Here is a 19,976-nt window from a genome sequence, read left to right on the forward strand (position 1 = left end):
CTGTGTAAAGTTTTACATTAACTGTACAGAATGAAATTAGTAACCAGTAATCTTTGGCACTAGAATGGGTAACTCCTTAGTTGTTCATACAGTATCCAAACTGAACATTACATGACGTTAAACTGCTAGTTAACAGTTGAATTTTACATTTAAATTACCTTTAAGAGTTTGAAGTCCTAGCTAAGTTTTTCAGTATCAATACACTAATCATATCTAACAGTGCCTGAGGTAGAGACTTCTGTAAGAGATTTATTGAAGAGAACACAATTGAGAGTATAATGAAGAAAAACACTTCCGGTCTTGGAAGCATATTATAGCCAAATGTCTTTGCTGGTTCAACAAGCCAAGCCTGAAATGCAGAACTCTTACTCCTTTCATTTCTGTAGAGACTTTGTACAGGGGTAGGGCTTTCTTCTGTTTGGACTCCTGCATTTTGGAATACATGGATTGCTTCTTTTAAAAGTATGATTCTTAACATGGAATGTGCATGAACCAAACTCAACACCATTATTAAAAACAAAAACAACACAACTGCATTAGAGACAACAAATAAAATCTTTTAAACTCTCCATGATATATGGCCAGAATGAGTGACAAGTATGCAAGTCAACCTAATGATTCTAACATTTGATGGTGACTGTGAATTATTACAGATTTATGATACGTAGGTGAGTTGAAATTTTATTTCCAAACTCAGCACTGTATAAGTGCAGGAGCTTATTTTTAGGTGGTAAGACTCTTCATGAAATTACATGATTTTATGAAGATAAAATCAATATCTGGAACCTTCCAAGCAAAATGACCAGCAACTGGGTATCTCTGACTTCAGGTACTTTACTTCACAGTCAGGAAAGACCTTTGCTTTATAAAAAGGCATTTCTTGAAGTAGGTTCAAGTATAACATACTTGCCTTTTACCAAACACTGCCTGGTCAAAAATTTATCCTCAACTATAGGTATTATTTTTAGAAGTGTACAGTCCCATAAATGAGATGGAAAACACAAAGCCAGGACATTTATAAGCTTAACGGGTAAACCATAGGTATGACTAATAGGAATAACATTTAAGTCCATTCTCGGAATAAGCTGCTAGAGCGAGTTCAGTGTTTTCAACAACTGATTCCTGTGATAAAGAGCACCGAAGGACTTCTTACTATATCATATAGTTCTTTCAATGATTTTTTTGAAGCTTCAAGCTCAGACAATGACCAACAGTTGGTCTTTTAATACTTTTCACCAGAGGCTTTCTCTAACTACTCCGTAACACTTCTGAGAGGTAGGTGGCTACTGGAACTTGGAAAAGTAAAGGGAATTGCTTAGTTTCATACCACAAAGAAATGACAGTTAAGGTACCTAATGATGACATTTTTCTTTTCAAAGACATAGGTGTCCTTTTAAAGACAGATGTGTGGGAGTTCTAACCTGTGAGAACCATTTTAGATGACAAAGTTCATCTTTATCAAAAGTAATTCTATAGATGTTAGTCAAGGAGAATCCCCAGAAAAACTGACTTCTAATGAAATAACACGCCTGTGGTTTTAAATGAACAAAATAGAAGCTAGCAAAACTAAGGCAGAAAGCAAAAGGAAGCCACAAAATGAACATTAACATTTCTTTAGAGGAAAATGCTATCTAATTCGTCCCTCAAATTTGAACTAAGGGAAAAAAGCCTGTTTGCTTTATAAAGGACACACATCTGAATAAATGATGGTATATTAAGGAATATAAACATGTTGTTGACCATATCCTGATTATAGTATGTGAAGGACTAAGCACTCAACTACTATTTGGAGAAGCATGTCATAAGACAGCATGTCTTATACAGCAATTCAAAGGAATGTGATTTTGATAGGAAAAAAAAAAATGCTGTTTATACAAACACTTGCAAGTTCCAGAATAGTAACTGGAACAATATTTTTATTCACTCAGTGGGTTAAGCCAGACATTGAAAGGGCCATTTTCTTAATGTAGGTCCACTGACATGTTATTAGGTGAGAATGGTTTTGGCAAATTTGTATGTTCAAAGGCTAAAAGAAATGGACTAAGGAAGCAGTCAGAGTTGGGAAATCTATGTCATAATTAGAACTTTAGTGAGAGAATAAAAATAGATTTGAACACATGTGAAGGTGACCCAGAATATCTTTCTATGTACTTGAGGAAGTTGAAGAATTATCCAGACACAAAAGATAACATTCTCATCAGAACAAGCCAAGATGAAACACCGGAGGCCCTGCCTGTAGAAACTAAGTGGATGCCTCTGGCGCCGAATGTCTGCCTGGCATTTCTGCTTGACTCCGTCCCTCTCCTATCATTCAAATTCCCAACCCTCCCAATGGCAAAACCACTCTATTCTCCCTCAGGCTCTGAATAGATGGACATGAACCTACGTGTATTTTTTTCTGTCCTTCAGTTCAGAAGTCTGCATGAAGTTCTACTGACATAAGAATTATTGGTAGTTCTTTATCTTAGCCAGCCTGAATAATTTAAAATCTTGCCTGTTTTAGAATGATTACTTGAAATTCTTTAGTAACACTTTGTTTGAAGGAAACTGTGCAGATCTGGTAATTATCCAGGATACATACACATATAAGTCATTTTCTGAAATTTTCCCTTCAGTCTCACTGGAGTTGACCTTTTGCTCAAGTGTTTAGAGATCCTGAGGAGCTTCTCTTGGGTAAAATTTACAGATTAAAAAAAGCAAAATAAATGTAAATGCATGGCTAGAAGATAAGCTTAAATTTTCAACTGAATTTTTTTTGGGGGAAGGGGAGAAATGGAGAACAAAGAAAAAAGAACTATACACAGGATGCTGTTCTAAGACCCTCCTAAATAACAAAGAACTGACACTTAAAAATTAAGAGCAAAAAAATAAAACCCACTCTTGGAATTTCAAAGTTACAGGTGGCTTGCAATTAAATTTCTGTTAGAGAAGAGTGAGAGGTCCCAAATGAAATGCTCCCTAGTGAAGCAAAATCTCCTTCCTTTAAATCTTTACCAAGCTCTTACTCAGAAGCTCTTAAACTGTAAGACAAATGATGTGAACATGATAGAGAGAACAAAGTTATCCAACAGAAGGTTGAAAATGGCAGTTAAATATACTGCAAATTATGGGTGTTATGTGAACATGAATGCTTGTCACTGACAAACAGATATGCCTATACTGAATAAATACTGAAATTCTCTTTCAGACTATTTACAGATAGACTCCCAGGTCTGAACTAGTCTTCTGGGCAGAAACCCACTTTGGCAGAAGTAGGTAAATTATAAAAATTCCATGGTAAATGATAAGAAGGAAGTTGAACTTAGGCCTTCTGCCACATGCAGTATAAATGGCTTTGATTAATTTTTAGCCTAGAAGGGAATTTTCGTATTTTTATTGTTAACATATAAAGAAAATATTCAACACTGGCATCTTAAGAAACCAGAGGCAGGTTTTTTGATTCAGATTTAAGGCAAATCAGACAGGCCCACAACTAAACATCAGGGCTTATTTTCTAGGCATGGCTTTGCTTGGTGATAGAGGAATCTCAGAACAGTTCTAGCCGCAGTCTCCACACTGCTACTGGTTGAGGACACCTTTGTGCATCAGACTTTTGAAACAACTGACGTTACATACACACCATCAAAGCAAGGCTTGGTATTTAAAGGACTCCTGCAGTGAATCACTTGAAACTAAAATAGCTTTTCAAAGACTAGATACAACTCTGGGCATATGAATAAGATTCAAAGATTTCTCAAGTCAGAGAGAGATCTCCTTCTACCGTGGACTTCCTCTCTGAGGCTAAGAACTGACTCATCCCCCTTCAGCTCCTCACATATCTGAAATCGTCCCTGTAACACGAGAGGCACTTTTTATTAGGTGTATAGCATCTATTAAAACTTTAAACCCCGGGTAGAGTTTGCTGAACAAAGTAATAACACTAGCCTAATAGGCATTACCTTAAGGATTTTTTTCCCCTTTAATATAAAAGTATAACTACAGTGGTCCAATGTACAAATACAAAAAAAAGTTCTCATACTAAAAAAAAAAAAAAAAAAGTACCATAATACTGTACATACAAAAACCGTTCAACAAGAATGATTTAAATATATCTGTTCTTTTCCAGATCTGGAAGACACAAATGTAAAGTTCTGCAACTGTATTATTGCTGGAACTCATATCCAGGAACGCTGTGTTTCCCGTTCTCTCCCCCTTGTCCCAGCCCCACCTTCAGAGTCCCCTGAGCTTGGATCATGAGCCAACAGCATCCCTGAAGATAAGCAGAGCCAAATGTTTACTCAACGGAAGTCATTATTCAGTGAGCCGCCGCTTACCATGAACTATGAAAGCACAAGCTTTAAGCCCAGCCAGGATTAAATCCAGACGGAGGTCTTCCCATCCCCGGATTTGCTACTAGCACTGCTTTTGTTGGACCCAGCTTTGGACCCCACTTTGGCTTTTTTTTCCCGGGAACCATGGGGGTTGTTTTGGTGATTGTAGGCCTGGATGGCCAGATCCAGGCGTTCCTGAGCCATTCTGATTTCCCTCTGCAGAGTCTCCAGGTCGGGTGGGAGGTTGTCCTCATGGCTGCCGTACTGCTGTTCCTGGGCGATGTTGGCCTTGTTTTGCTTGTAGGCAATCTTAGCGTTGGACAGTTCGGTGTACTGGATTTGATCTGGTTTGACGGCAATGTTATAGCCAGGGGGAGCAGATGGCGTATTCCAAGTGAAAGGATAATTATAAGCACCCGGATCTTCCAGTTCCCTCCTTTTACTGTTTAGTGAGTCTCGAATTGTCCCAAATCCTAAATGAAGCATCTCCCAAATGTTAAGCAATAGGCAAAGGCCTGTAACACCATACATTATCAGAAGAAAGATGGTCTTTTCAGTGGGTCTAGAAATAAAGCAGTCTATCTTATGAGGGCAAGGGAGTCTGCTGCACACATAAAATGGGTGGACTTGGAAGCCGTACAGGAAATACTGCCCAACCAGGAAACCCACCTCGAACACGGTCCTGGCCAGCAGCTGCAGCACATAGATCTTCATGAGCCCATCCTCCCGGATCCGCCGCCGGCCATCATGCTTAGGTTTAGATTGGTTCTGATCTTTATTTTCTTTCTCACTTTCTAATTCCATTTCTGGATACATCATGGGATCCTCTTCATGGTCCTCTTCCGTTTCTTCCAGAGCCCGGTGCTGTTTCCAGCGCATCGCGTAGGGCTTGCTGCGAGCGGCCTTCTTGTCTGCGTCACCGTGCTCCATCTTGGCAATCTTATGAATGGCATAGCCCAGGTACATGACCGAGGGGGTGGCCACCAGGATGATCTGGAACACCCAGAAGCGCACGTGAGACAGGGGTGCAAAGGCGTCATAGCAGACGTTCTCGCAGCCTGGCTGCTCTGTGTTGCACACAAATTTGCTTTGCTCGTCGTAATAGATGGATTCTCCTCCTACGGCTGTAAGGACGATCCGGAAGACAATCAATACTGTGAGCCAGATCTTCCCTACAAATGTGGAGTGGTTGTGGATCTCCTCTAGTAGGCGAGTGAGGAAGCTCCAACTCATGGTGACTAAACTGGTCCGCCCTGACAAAAATGAAAAAGACCAAAGGAAGATCAGCAAATATTAAAATCTTATCTTTTTTATTGATCTTTAGAAACTACTTCTCTACATACGTGAAATCTAACTTCAAGGCTCATACTAGATGACAGAATAAACAGCGCCTCACGCGCCACACCACCATCGGGAAGGGCCGTTCACCTCAGTCTGTGAGCACTGGTTTATGCTGACAGGGTCTTAGGGAAGTCTGATTTCTTTTCATGTCTTCTCTAGTTTAAAAGGTAAAATTGTAGCTGTCATTTGGAATACAATTCTTAAATGTATATTTAAGAATTAATATACTTATACTGGATGTTTTACATATAGTGTTATTTCTTAGACTTCCTGACTTTTGTGAGATAGAGGGAAGAGGACAAAGGTACACCTGTTCAGCCACAGTAAGACTGCCACTGAGAACACAATGGGGACGCTTGAGCTGGACTCCACTGTGAAGAGGTACCTTACTAGCAAACTTAAATACTGGATCTGGTAACAAAGTATTAAAAAGAATTAAGGAGATGGTATCGCTGCAAATATTAATAACTGGCAAAGATCAAGAACTAGAATAAAAGACAGAAACTCAGAAGTCTTAGCTAGGGTGCATCACATAGCAGATTCTAGCATTCTGTATTATACTTCTGTATTTAATTTATGGTTGATGTTAAAAAATGCCTGCAGACAGAAAATCCAATCAATAGGTAAATCTACTTAAAACAGCATTTCAAAGCTAGTTTTATTCTGAGATTCTTAGATTTATGTTCAGAATCTTGGTAAAAACCATCTAAACAAGATAATATATGTAAAGTCCCTAATTCAACCCCTGACACAAAGCACACCTAGCTCTTCCCCTCTTTCCTCTCTTGGTTTACTTCTGCAGATTACAGTTGATTATCAGCATCATCAAAGAAATTTAAATACTCTTTTTACCTGTTATCCAGAATTTCTGCTATCCAAAATTTTCTTAGAGAAATGATGCTTTGTTTACAACTTTTCCAGATTTTCTCTGGAAGAGAAACAGAAGAGAAGGCCATAAGTTTTCTCCCACAGAAAACAGTAAATCACCAGAATGCCATTTTCAGGGAGAAACAGTGGTACAGTACCACAGGAATCAATCAGTTCCATGTACCACAGGAATCAATCAGCACGAGATGGAAACAGGACTGAGCTTGAATATCACTCTTCTCTTCTCCAATACATCATGGTAGGAGAAAATACCTAAAAGTGACTCGAAGATGCTTTACTTACTGTAGTCTAAGAAAATATGACAGGAAGATGAATCATTTGTGAAAATCTGAAACAGATGAACTCTGGCATCTATACGAAAAAGCCACAGCAGAAAATCTCAATGAATTTAAGCTGGGTCATTATAGGCATTGAGAAAATCTTCATCCCGCGTGCTCTATTCCTGCCCTCTTCTCTGGAGCAGCCAGCTAGGAGCAAGCTGTTTATTTACAACACCCAACAGCCGGCTCCCTGTCACTGGGACACCCATATCCACAGGAGGTGATTCACAGACTCGACTGCTCACAGAAAGAAAACATCTGCACCTGTACTGTGATTACTAGTGTATATACACAGGACAAATTACTTCTCATTATCAAGTTCTGCCAACCCTGGGATAGCCATGGTCACAAATCATCCTCATTTGCTATCATTTAATAAATAAAATGTAAAACAAACCCTGAATGTTCAAAGTTATTATATGTTCAAAATAATAAAAAATATTTTGGTAAGATATGTGAAAAAATCCCAAAACAATTCCCAAAAGGTCAATGAAGAAGAAAAAAGTTCAGAGGCATCTACATAACGTGAAAGTATCAAGATTTACATACAGAAGAATCCAGTCACACAAGTATTTCATCACAGGACTTCAAGTACAACTCTCGTTTCCAGCACTGATGTCCAACTGAGCTCAACAGTTCTCCTCTCACTCTATACACAAGTTATAAAACCAAAACAAAAGTAAATAATAAGCAATCTTTAAATGGTGATGTAAGCCAGGTTTCCATAATGAATCACATCCACAGGTCTAGACTCACATTTTTCCAAAATGCCATGTCTAATGCATTTCCCTTAAAGCCTGAAATTTTATTTGTTCCAATAAGCCAAATCATGAAGGTGCAATCATTGGTTAGTTAGAAAACTCATTCTCTACACTTCCATCTGTACCAAAAACAAATGGGTATCTTTTTAACAATTATTGCTATGAAATAATTTCTCAACAGTTCAGTATTTCATACAATAATCTTAACTTTTTTTGGGGGAGGGGATCAATGGCAAATCCTTCAAAGCCTGTATAATAAAGCAGTCATTTAAACACAACTAGAAACACACATTCACACTGGTTAAGCTGCAGGCCTATACAATGCTGAACACTTAAAAGCCTGGTTTTCCAAAGGTTTTATAAGTGCCACAGCACCCTATCCCCAAACCTTGAGTATAAACGAAGTGTACAGTACTGCAACTTCAGCATCTCATAAAATGGATGATGGGTGGTTTTCTTTCTAACGTAACCACAGGCTTCCTAACCAAATGGCAGCATCACCACTCTTCGGATCTACTGAGCTGTCAGTGGGTTTTTCCTTCGATACTCTTTCCTTTTCCAAATCCCTTTCCTCTCCTTGTAAGCATTAAGAGAAAGGCTTAAATATCAGAGTACACTACTCAAATTTGTGGGGAAGGGTAGAAAGGGAAAGTGGGAGGGAGTGAAAGGGGAGAAAAAAGTCAACTAGTAGAATTGTGGGTTCTGGAATTGACATTTCTAAGCAAAACTGTGCCACTGCCAAGTGTGGTCTCACCATGTTGTTGCACCACTAAAACTCCCTTTTCTCATTACCGCTTTTTTGCTCTTCTAACAGACAAAACAACAGGGTTTCCCTGGTGGCTCAGGAGTAAAGAATCTGCCTGCCAATGCAGGAGACGCACGTTCGATCCTTGACCCGGGAAGATCCCCTGGAGAAGGAAACAGTGACCCACTCCAGTATTCTTGCCTGGGAAATGCCATGGACAGAGAAGCCCAGCAGGGCTACAGGCCACAGGGTCGCAAAGAGTAGGACACAGCTTAGCAACTGAACAACAACAACAACAGGCAGAACACGGTCTTCTTTGGCATCCCTGCTTCAGCAAACAAACTTGGTTAAAGAGTAAGGAGTCAGAGTGTGCAATTAACTGTGAATGGCTTTCATGAAAAAATAAAAATCATTTCCGTATTCTATCTATGAATGGAAAGTGACATGGGAATGTGTGATGAGTGGTGGTGGGGATGGGGGGAGGGATGCTGAACAACTAAATGCTTTTTGCCAACTAGGAAAGCCAACAGATTTATACGTATTTTGACACTTAATATCTTCTTGAATATATCCTTTATGCTTTGGCTGAATTTATCTATAGACAAATCTAGAAAGTAGTAGAATTAGGACACAAGAAATGTACATCTGCATGGTTCTTGCCCTGTACAGTCATTTGAGTTTCTAAAAAGGTTCTAGCAATTTACAACGCCTGGCAATGAATTACAATTTTACCTCAACCCCGTCAGCACTGTCTGTTACGCTACTCTGCCAGATGAAAAATGGAATTTCAAAAATATCTCAATTTGTATGTTTTTAATACAGCAGGATACATTCCCCCTATAGTCCTCCTTCTTCATGAACTATTCCTATCCTTTTGCCCATTTATCTGCAGAATGTATTCTGCATTTGACATTTAATATAAATATATTTGTTTTCCTCCAAAATTTACTACTTTATATAGTCACACCAATCTGTTAAATAAATATTCTTTCTAGGATAGATTTTTAAATAATCTGCAAAATTCTTGGTAGCCCATAATTCAAAAGTATTCTTGATTCTATCCCCACCCCACAACACAACACATACTGAAGAAAATTATGTTTGCTTACATAAAATGTACTGGACAGAAATCAAACGTGCTATTTTTAGTCTGTTTTCCAAATAAACTTTCAAATCTACGTTGTCTTACACTAGAAAAGAGAATTTTAAAAATTACTTGGTATCAACATGGTAATAAATTATGTAATCCCCTCCCAAATTATTTATATTTGAAGAGTTTCCTATCAGCTATATCCTAAACAGGATCAAGTCAAAGTTTACTGCCTTTTTCTGTAAACTAAAAGCATCTTTGGAGACCAAACGTAAAAGCTCATTATTTGGATTATCTCTGGAGGTAGATTATATGATCAGGTCTATTTAACAATGAAGAAATGAGGCCCAGAAAGGTTTTAAAATTTCCCCAAGATCACCCAGTTATTAAGAGGTGAAGCTAGAATCTGAAGTCAGTCTTACTTCAGATTCTGGGCTTTTAACCACTAGTTAAGAATTACATTACAGGTGAGTTGAAACAAAGTACAGGTCCCATGTGAACACGGACGAGGGCACCTTATCTCAATCATGGGGATCAGAATTAGACTAAATAATAAAGTAAACTCACAAAGATCAAGGGGGAAATTTCAGAGTTTAAGATCTTATACACAGAATGAACTGCAAGTTAAAAAAACAAAACGACACCCCCAAAAACAATAAAATAAAAAGCCCCAAAAGAACTTCAAGGTTTCTTGGCAGTTGGAAAAGAAAAATGATGATTTCACTAAGAAAGATAACATCTTTGGACATTGAGAATAGGGGCTAGAGAAGTTGGTAAATTCGGTCCAGGAGTGATTAGAGTTGTTAAAGGGGAGATATACATGGGCTCAGATGTGCTCAAAAATACTGTAAATATGGAGAAGGAAATGGCAACCCACTCCAGTGTTCTTGCCTGGAGAATCCCAGGGACGGCAGAGCCTGGTGGGCTGCCATCTATGGGGTCACACAGAGTCAGACACAACTGAAGCGACTTAGCAGCAGCAGCAGCAATTCCTTTAGAAAAGATTTTATAAAGTGACGAATTCTATTTATGGGACTTTTAGAGTTCACTAAACGTTTAGTTCTTTTGACTTCTGAAATGCTGAATAAATTTCAATATTTTACTACAAAAAAAAAAAAAAATACTGTAAATAAATCAAACCAGAATTCTAAAGAACGTTCAAGTAATTATAGGAAAATGGAAAAAAGAAAACACATAAACAGAATGGACAAACAGAACACAATGGCTAAAATTAAAAAGAATGACTATGGGAGGAGATCCCTGAGATTGTGAAAAGCAAAAAAAAAAAAAAAAAGACATTCACTGGGTAGGAATGACTATACCTAGTGCTGGTGAGGATGTGGAGAAGCTGGTACTCTAAACACTGGTCACTTTGCAAAACAGTGGCAGTGGAGCTTGCTGTAAAGAACTGCCTGTCAATTTAAGAGACATAAGAGACACAGGTTCAGTCCCTGGGTGGGGAAGATCCCCTGAAGGAGGGCATGGCAACCCACTCCAGTATTCTTGCCTGGAAAAATCCATGGACAGAGGAGCCTGGTGGGCTGTAGTCCATAGGGTTGCAAAGAGTCGGACGTGACTCAATCGACTTAGCATACACATGCAAACATATATCAACTATATGATCCAGCCAGTCTGATCCTAGGCAAGAAGTAAAACCCTATTTCTATAAAAGGACTTGAACATAAATGTTCACAACAATTTTATCTGTAATAGTCAAAAACTGGAAACAACACAAATGTCCATCATCAGGTTGATGAATAAACTAATTGTGGTATATTCATACAATGGAATACTACTCAGCAATAAACTACTGATATGTGTAACATGGATGAATCTCAAAGTCAGGCAAAAAAAAAAAGAACACACTGTATGATTCCATTTATAAAAGTTCTAGAAAACGCAAACTAATCTACAATGACATAAAGCACATCAGCAGTTGCCTATAGTGGGGTGCAGGGAGGCACTGGCCAGCCTGATAATCAAACTCTCCTGGCTATTATTTTTCAGTTTCTATTTCTGTCTCACTTCTCCTTTCCAAACTTCTAAATACATATCCTGATTTTTGTTCTATCTTAGCCCATCCTTTTCAGCACCCTTTGTTGATTCCTTCACCAGAAATCAAGCTGTAAACGATGTCCCATTTGCCCCAACATCTCCCTGGAATTTCAGACTTTAAATTCAATTTGCTGCTCTACATCCTCTCTTGGATGTCTAATAAGCACCTGAAATTTAACATACCCCAAACCAATCCTCCTCTCCTCCAAAGAGTTTACTCTTATTCTGTCTGCAGTTTTCCCAAATCAGTAAGTAGTTTTGTCATTCATGACGTTTTTAAGGCCAAAATTTTCAAGACAACCTCACTCTTTTTCCTTACTCCATAGCCAAACTATCAGCAAATCTTGTCAGTTGTATCTTCAAAATATATATCCACAGTCCAACCACTTCTTTCAATCTCTACCACTATCATACTGATCCAAGTCACCTTCATCTCTAGCCAAGATTACTATAAAAGCAAGAGTCTTCTAATTGGTCCCCTAGCTTATCCTCTTCGGAGAAGGCAACAGCACCTCACTCCAGTACTCTTGCCTGGGAAATCCCATGGATGGAGGAGCCTGATAGGCTACAGTCCATGGGGTCGTGAAGAGTCGGACAGGACTGAGCAACTTCACTTTCACTTTTCACTTTCATGCACTGCAGAAAGAAATGGCAACCCACTCCAGTGTGCTTGCCTGGAGAATCCCAGGGACAGGAGCCTGGTGGGCTGCTATCTACGGGGTTGCGCAGAGTCGGACATGACTGACGTGACTTAGCAGCAGCAGCAGCTTATCCTCTTAACCCTCCAAGTCTCTTCTCCAAAAAGCAACCAGAGTAAAGCTTTTAGAAAACAAGTCAGATAATGTCTCTCTTTTGCTCAAAATTCTCCCAGAACAAAACCTCAAATCTTCACCACAGTCTACGGATGGCATCCTTTATCACAAAGCTGCTAGGACACTTCTGGTCTCTTTACCCTCCGCTCTCGCTCACTCTGAATAAGGAATACCTACATCCTTGCAATCCCCTGTTCATACCAGTCATGTCATACTTTTGCCTCAAGATTACTGTACTTGTTATTTTCACTGCTTTGAAATATTTAATTTCATAGATATTAGCAGAACATACTCTCACTTCATTCAAGTCAGCCCAAAAGTCATCTCCCTAATGACTTTCCTCAGGCCACTTTCCTCTAAAATAACATCTCTCATTCTCCAGCCCTTTAATTTTTCTTTTTTTTTTTCCTTTAATTTTTCTTTATAGCACTTACCCCTCACATAATTTCTATTTTACAATTTGTTTATAGAAGGTAAACTCCTTGAAGGCAGGCTTTTGTTCTTTTATCCCCAATACCTAAAACCCCACAGCCTGACAAAAAGGTAGTAGGTTTTCAATAAATTGTGCTTAGTCACTAAGTTGTGTTCGCTAAGTCGTGTCCGACTCTGTGACCCCATGGACTGTAGCCCGCCAGGCTCCTCTATCCATGGAATTTTCCAGATAAGAATACTGGAGTGGGTTGCCATTTCCTACTCCAGGAGATCTTCCTGACCCAGGGTTACCCAGGGATTGAATTCATGTCTCTTAAGTCTCCTGCATTGGCAGGCAGATTCTTTACCACTGCGCCACTGGGGAAGTCCCTCTCAATAAATACCTGTTCAATAAAAATGTCCCTGATGTATTAACTGGAAATACAGGACTCAGAACAATATTATCCCAATACTGTGAAAACAAATAAAATTTATGCATTACAAAACCCTAGAAGAAGAAAAAAAAAAAGCTTGAAAGGATATAAATGAATACCCACTCTACCTTCTCCTTTCTTTAGCCTTTTTCCTGTATCTCCACTAGAATTCTCTCTCTAAAATGGATGTGTTACTCCTTTGCTGAAAAGCCACTAATGAAAGTGGCCCCTCAAATCAGTGGGGCCAAGATGGATTTTTTAAAGTATTTGAATAAAACGTAGTTGATATCTGTTAACTCTGGACATGGGAAGAAAAGATGAATCTGAGTACAAAAAAATAAAAAGTGTCTCCACGGATAAAAGAAAAAACAATTTAAACAATACCGGAAAACAATGAACTGGGGAAAGAGGTTTCAGTAATTCTTTTATATGCAAAGAGCTAATCTCTAGTATATATAAAGAGTTCAAAACAGACATTCCACAGAAAGAAAAACACAAATTCCCCTTAAAAAATGCGCAACATGGATGAAAACATAATGCTAAGTGAAAGAAGTCTGACACAAAAGCCACCAATTGTATGATTCCACTTATATGAACTGTCCAGAATAAGCAAATCAACAGAGACAGGTTAGTTAGTGGTTGTTAGGGCCTATGCGCTTCCCTTCTGGCTCAGCTGGTAAAGAATCCACCTGCAATGTGGCAGACCTGGGTTTGATCCATGGGTTGGGAAGATCCCCTGGAGAAGGGAAAGGCTACCCAGTCCAGTATTCTGGCCTAGAGAATCCCATGGACTGTATAGTTCATGGGGTCGCAAAGAGTCGGACACGACTGAGCTTCACTTCAGGGCCTATAGGAAATGGATTGTGATCGTTAATGGGTATAGGCTATCTTTTGGGGATAATGAAAAGGTTTGGAATTAAGACAATAGTGGTGGTTACACAACCTTGTGAATATACTAAAACCACTGAATTGTATACTTTAAAAGAGCAAATTTTAGGGTATATAAATTATATCTCAATAATAAACTACTCTGAGATACAATTCTATCATACTGGCAAAAATCCTGAAGTGGGAGAGGTTATGGAAAATATGTTTTCAAATACTGCTGGTGGGAGGGCAATTTACTAATACCTACAAAATTATATGTGAATCTGTATCCTTTGACCCAGTAACCTCACTTTTGGGAATGATCAAAGTAGAACACTGTTCCTATGTAACTCAATGTCCCCTGTCAAAGCAATGGTTAAATGCACCATGGCCTATTTACACAACAGAATACCTCGTGGCTGTAAAACATGAGAAAAGATATTCAAAATGTCTTGAATTGTACAGAGATAGTCAAGACATTCAAATAGTGAAAACAGCAAAGTATATGTGTATATATGTATACATCTTTTCTATAAAGAGAAAAAATATCAATCTGTGTTTTTTGCTTAGATTTCTACAAGGAAACACAAGGATCTTTCTTTTTAATGAATAAAAGTGGAGGAGGAGACAAAGAGGAATGGGATAGAATTAAGACTTTTATTACATATCTTTTTATAGTCTTATTTTTTGAACCAAAGGAATATATTGTCTTTTTGAAGAAAACACCCCCAAAAACATTCCATGTCCTAGAAAATAAAGTCTGCTTGAGATTTGAAAATAAATCTTTTGTAAACTTTTTAAAGTTAAAAAAACTTAAATAAAATCCTTCATCCTCTCTACACCCTTGCCCTGCCTTCTTTTCTTCAGAGCACTCAACACTACCTCAAACACTTATTTGTTAACTTGTTCATTATCTGTCACCTCAATCAAATTAAATACTTTGTTCTTATAACCCTGGCACTTAGAAAAACTATTAACTGAGTAATTTAATAAATTTGAATCTCTGCTCATTGATTTTCCTCTACTTTATATGGTCTTTCCACAATTTCCTACTTGGGAAAATTTTTTATCCTTTAGGATCTAGCCTAAAGGTCACTTCAAGTTTTCTAGACCTCCTCATTTAATCTCCTCCTCAGAAAGTCCATAATAAATTTTTATTCCACCAATATCAGGACTTAATCTAGTAAACTGAAGTTAGTGGTATCAGTTTCTTCTGCTGGAATATTAGTTTCTTGAGAGGAAAGTCCATGCTTCTAAAAATTCTCTGAGCCCTCATATATAACTCAATATATGTGTGTTACATTCAACAGAAGATCTAAATTGATTTACAGGAGGCAGAAAATATAAAATATGTCCACTGTCCATGAACACAATCATTTCAGAGCAGAACACAATGAATGAAATAGAAGTACAAAATGTGAAAATACTCAGAGAAGGAAAAGAGACTAATTTTTATAGATTAAAAAGTATAAACTGTCAATTATACTGCAATAAAGCCGGAAAAAAAGTTTAAGCTTACTGCAGAAGACAAGTGGGTCTCTGAAGAACGGGGATGGTTTCATCAGGCAGAGCTGGGGTGGGAGGTAGGGGCAAGGCAGATGGAGAACGTGATGTGAGTAAAAAGTGGCACACGGCTCTCAGACTGGAACACGACGGAGGATGTTTGAGAAGTAGCTGCAGAGAAGGTTGAACAGGGAGGTCAAAGACCAGTCTGCAGAGGGGCTTAGCACACCATGAAACCTGAAAGTAAAGCATGTTAAGTAATGATGAGTAACGTTCCTCAAATGTGGTCCACAGACTACCTTCATCAGAATTATCCAGCGTGCTCACTGAAAATGCCGATTCCCAGGTCCTACTTACCCAATTCCCACTCCCAGGCGTACTGAATCTGAATTTAACACATTTTCGGTTAAACATTTAAGTTGTTTACAATGATTTACGATAATACTTAAGACTTTGTGTGTGTGTGTGTTAATCGCTTTGTCGTGTCCAACTCTTTGTGAACCCATGGACTATAGCCCGTCAGGCTCCTCTGTCCATGGAATTCTCCAGGGAAGAAGTCTGGAGTGGGTTGCTATTTCCTTCTCCAGGGAATCTTCCTGACCTAGGGACTGAACCAGGACTCCTGCATGCCAGCCAGATTCTTTACCATCTGAGCTAAAGGGAAGCACATTTCCAATTACAGATTTAGGATAAATTTATAAAAGAATTTCTTTGTATAAAAGAAATTTGTACAAAGTTGTACAAATTGTGAAAAACTTTGTGTATGTGTGTTACTAAGAAAAAATCAGTTTTTTTTAATGCACTATCTCTCCAAAAATTTTTAATATGTATTACCAAATGGCCCCTCCAAAAAGCCAGTACCTGTTAGTATTTCCACTATCAAGGATATGAGAATGCTGTTTTCCTCACTCCCTTACCAATGATTCTAACGCATTTTTAAACAAACAAGACTTGGGTTAATCTGTGTTTAAACTGTAAGAAGTTTTAAACTGTCATTAATCATTAGGGAAATGCAAATGAGACAAAAAACGCATAGTGAGGTACCACTTCATACCCCAAAAGATGGGTACTATTAAAAGAAATGAGACAAGAGCTGAAAAGGTTATGGAGAAACTGGAATCACTGTTGTGCACTGCTGACAATGTAAAATGGTGCAGCTACTGCAGAAAATGTTATGATTTTCTCAATATATTATATACAGAAGTATCATATGATCCAGAAACTCTACTTCTGGATGTCTACCTAAAAGAAATGAAAGCAGGGATGCAAACAGGTATCTGTACACCCATGTTCACAGTGTACTAACCACAACAGCCAAAAGGCGGAAGCAACACAGCATCCACCAACACATAAACAAAATATGGTATACACACACAATGTTATTAAGCCTTAAAAGGAAGGAAATTCTGACACATGCTGCAGTGCTGATGAACCTTGGAGACAGCTGGCTAAGCGAAAGAAGTCAGTCACGTGAGGACAAATATTACACGTTTCTACTCACAAAAGGGCCCTGAAATAGCCAAATTCATAGAGAGAAAATAGACTGGTGATCGCCAGGGGCTGGGAGGAATGGGGAGTTAGCATTTAATGGGAAGTGAGTTTCAGTTGGGAAGATAAAGTTCTGGAGACAGATGTAGATGACTGCTGCACAACAATGTAAATGTACTTCATGCTACAGACCTATGGTACATTTCATGTTACGGATATTTTACCACAATGAAAAAGTAAAAAAAAAAAACACTAAAATTCACTCATGCAATTAGTATTTACTACCATCAAGAAGCTTGCAATGAAGTATTACTAGTTTATAAGAAACTACAAACACTTAATAAAACTACAGTTGTATTCACGAGGTATTTACAAACATCCCTGGTGGTCCAGCGGCTAAGACTCCAAGCTCCCAATGCAGGGGGCCCAGGTTCAATCCCTTTCCAGGGGACTAGATTCCATATGCCACAACTGAAGACTTGGTGCAGCCAAATAAATAAAATATATATTTTATATATATATATAAAGAGGTATTCAATGTTATATATGCTATACAACAAAAGACTAGAAGAAATAACTGGAATCATCTGTTAAAGTTTAAACATTTTTATAGAACAGTGACTCTACAGGGAAATGCTTTACTTTCCAGTTTATCTGACTCATTTTTTCCATTACAATCTCTTTACTATTAACGTTGGCCACAAAAACACCATTAATCCAAAAATATCAATTTTATATATTTCTTTGAAAAAGTTTCTCATAGACTCATGTAGAGGGGAAAAAAAAAAAGCTCCCAAGGGATTCAGAGGAACTAAAAAAGTATATAACTTTTCCCTTGTCAATTTTTAGATGCTCAGTGAACTGAACTAACTAGGAAATTTAAAAAATTAAAATAAGTAGTGCTATTTCAAATGTCTTGCAAATGCATAATCAAGTTGTGTCAGAGCAAAGTTTTAATCTCCTTTTTAAAAAAAATATTTATTTAACTAATCTGGGTCTTAACTGCAGCATCTGGGATCTAGTTCCCTGACCAGGGATCGAACCTGGAGCCCCCCGTGTTGGGAGTGCAGAGTCTTAGCCACTGGATCACGAGGAAAGTCCTAATCTCCTTCTAATTAAAAAAAAAAAAAAAACCTGGGCTTCTCTGGTGGCTCCAAAGAATCTGCCTGCAATGCAGGAGACCTGGGTTCGATCCCTGGGTTGGGAAGATCCCCTGGAGAAGGGAATGGCTACTCACCCCAGTATTCTTGCCTGGAGAATCCCACAGACAGAGGAGCCTGGTGGGCTACAGACCATGGGATCACAGACTCGGACATGACTGAGCAACTAACACTTTCATTTTCACTTAAAAATCTTAATTATTTTTCTAAACAAAAATCCAGGATGAACTAATAGCAAGAGTACCGGAGTGGGTTGCCATTTCCTTCTCCAGGGGATCTTCCTGACACAGGGACTGAACCCAGGTCTCCCACATTGTAGGCAGACGCTTTACCGTCTGAGCCACCAGGGAAGTAAAGTGATTCTAACCTTGACTTTTATGAAACAGAGAGTAAGCACTGACCTGAGAGCCAAGAGATTCTAACAGGCACTTCAGGAACAAATATTTCTTTCCACTTTTTCATTTGTGAATTAAGTGAAAAATATCACATCAGATCATTACTAAGGTCCTTAACAGGTGATGAAAATCAACTCGGGCAGATCATTTTTCACAAAACAACCAATAAATTATGTGGAATTCAGAATTCCAAGGACAGGAAAGAAGCAAAGTAACAAGCAGCGAACTGCTGCTAACTGCTAAGTCACTTCAGTCGTGTCCGACTCTGTGCGACCCCACAGATGGCAGCCCAACAGGCTCCCCGGTCCCTGGGATTCTCCAGGCAAGAACACTGGAGTGGGTTGCCATTTCCTGCTCCAATGCATGAAAGTGAAAAGTGAAAGTGAAGTCGCTCAGTCATGTCTGACTCTTAGTGACCCCATGGACTGCAGCCCACCAGGCTCCTCCATCCATGGGATTTTCCAGGCAAGAATACTGGAGTGGGGTGCCAAAACTGAACAATATTAAGACATCAAATTTTCAAAAAGGCATTTTCCAAACAGTCATCTCAGAAAATCCGCGGTTGGACTAAACTGAAAAATTTCCATATTGACTCATCATGATTCACAAGTATTAACTATCTGGGCCTCCCAGATTACGAGCTGATCCACTAAGAATTGTGCTAGTGATTCACACTCCTGAATGAGACTGCTTTATGTGCAGACACAAGGAATCAATTAAAGGGTTTACAATGAAGTTTTGTTTAACTGGAACGTTTTAAATGGAAGTTAATTCTGCATGAGTGATAATAGATATTTAATAACTAGCTAGTGACAATTTCTCAGCAAAAGCATTATGGTAGCTTTCATCTATGTATTACAAACAGTAATCTATGTATTACAAACAGGAAAACAACGTGTTTTTCAAAAGAGCTCTTGGCTATGAACCATATTTGAAAAACAAATATTTAAAATTTGTTGTAAGTCAAATTATAAAATAAAGGAGAGAAAGTATCTTGGCCCTATTAACTAACAAGGAAACAAAATACACCATTGTGGGTTGAAGTGTCAATTTGTGCTGGCAAAAAGCCATTCTATTTGAATATAAGAACCTTCAGGAACCAGCTGGAGAAGTATGGGGAACCTGGAATAATGTGTTCATTCACAGTGCATCGTAAGTGGTACTGTCTTCATGTAAAAAAGGACAGTATTGGTACACTAGTCCAAAACAGCTTAAAGCTTAGGTCAAATCAAATGAACAACAAACAGTCTAGGAAAATGACATGTCTAGAGAAAAACAAAAATAAACATTTAACATTTCTGATATGACTTGGGTCACAATACAAAATTTGCAAAAAACATTATCATACAGTGATGGTGAGGCTGGACTGGTACAACCTTTTTGGAAGGTATTATGG

At 38.4% G+C, this 19,976-nt stretch overlaps 1 protein-coding gene across 5 annotated transcripts in view; it reads right to left on the reverse strand.

The window, feature by feature from the left end:
• Nucleotides 1-229: 229 nt before the first annotated feature.
• Nucleotides 230-19,976, reverse strand: part of GJC1 (gap junction protein gamma 1) — a 32,882-nt gene continuing 13,135 nt past the window's right edge. For 3 of the 5 annotated variants that reach the window (XM_061392114.1, XM_061392110.1, XM_061392111.1), the window contains exons 2-3: nucleotides 6,504-6,579; nucleotides 230-5,563 (exon numbers count right to left, since the gene is read on the reverse strand). In XM_061392114.1, coding sequence (XP_061248098.1) covers nucleotides 4,353-5,543 — 1,191 coding nt within the window. In that variant the 5' untranslated portion in view covers nucleotides 5,544-5,563; nucleotides 6,504-6,579 and the 3' untranslated portion in view covers nucleotides 230-4,352. Of the gene's footprint in view, nucleotides 5,564-6,503; nucleotides 6,580-15,553; nucleotides 15,775-19,976 lie in introns of all 5 variants that reach the window. The other 2 variants (XM_061392113.1, XM_061392112.1) reach the window with 1 other exon arrangement.

This window comes from Bos javanicus, chromosome 19 (genome assembly GCF_032452875.1).
Source record: "Bos javanicus breed banteng chromosome 19, ARS-OSU_banteng_1.0, whole genome shotgun sequence".
NCBI lineage: Eukaryota > Metazoa > Chordata > Mammalia > Artiodactyla > Bovidae > Bos > Bos javanicus.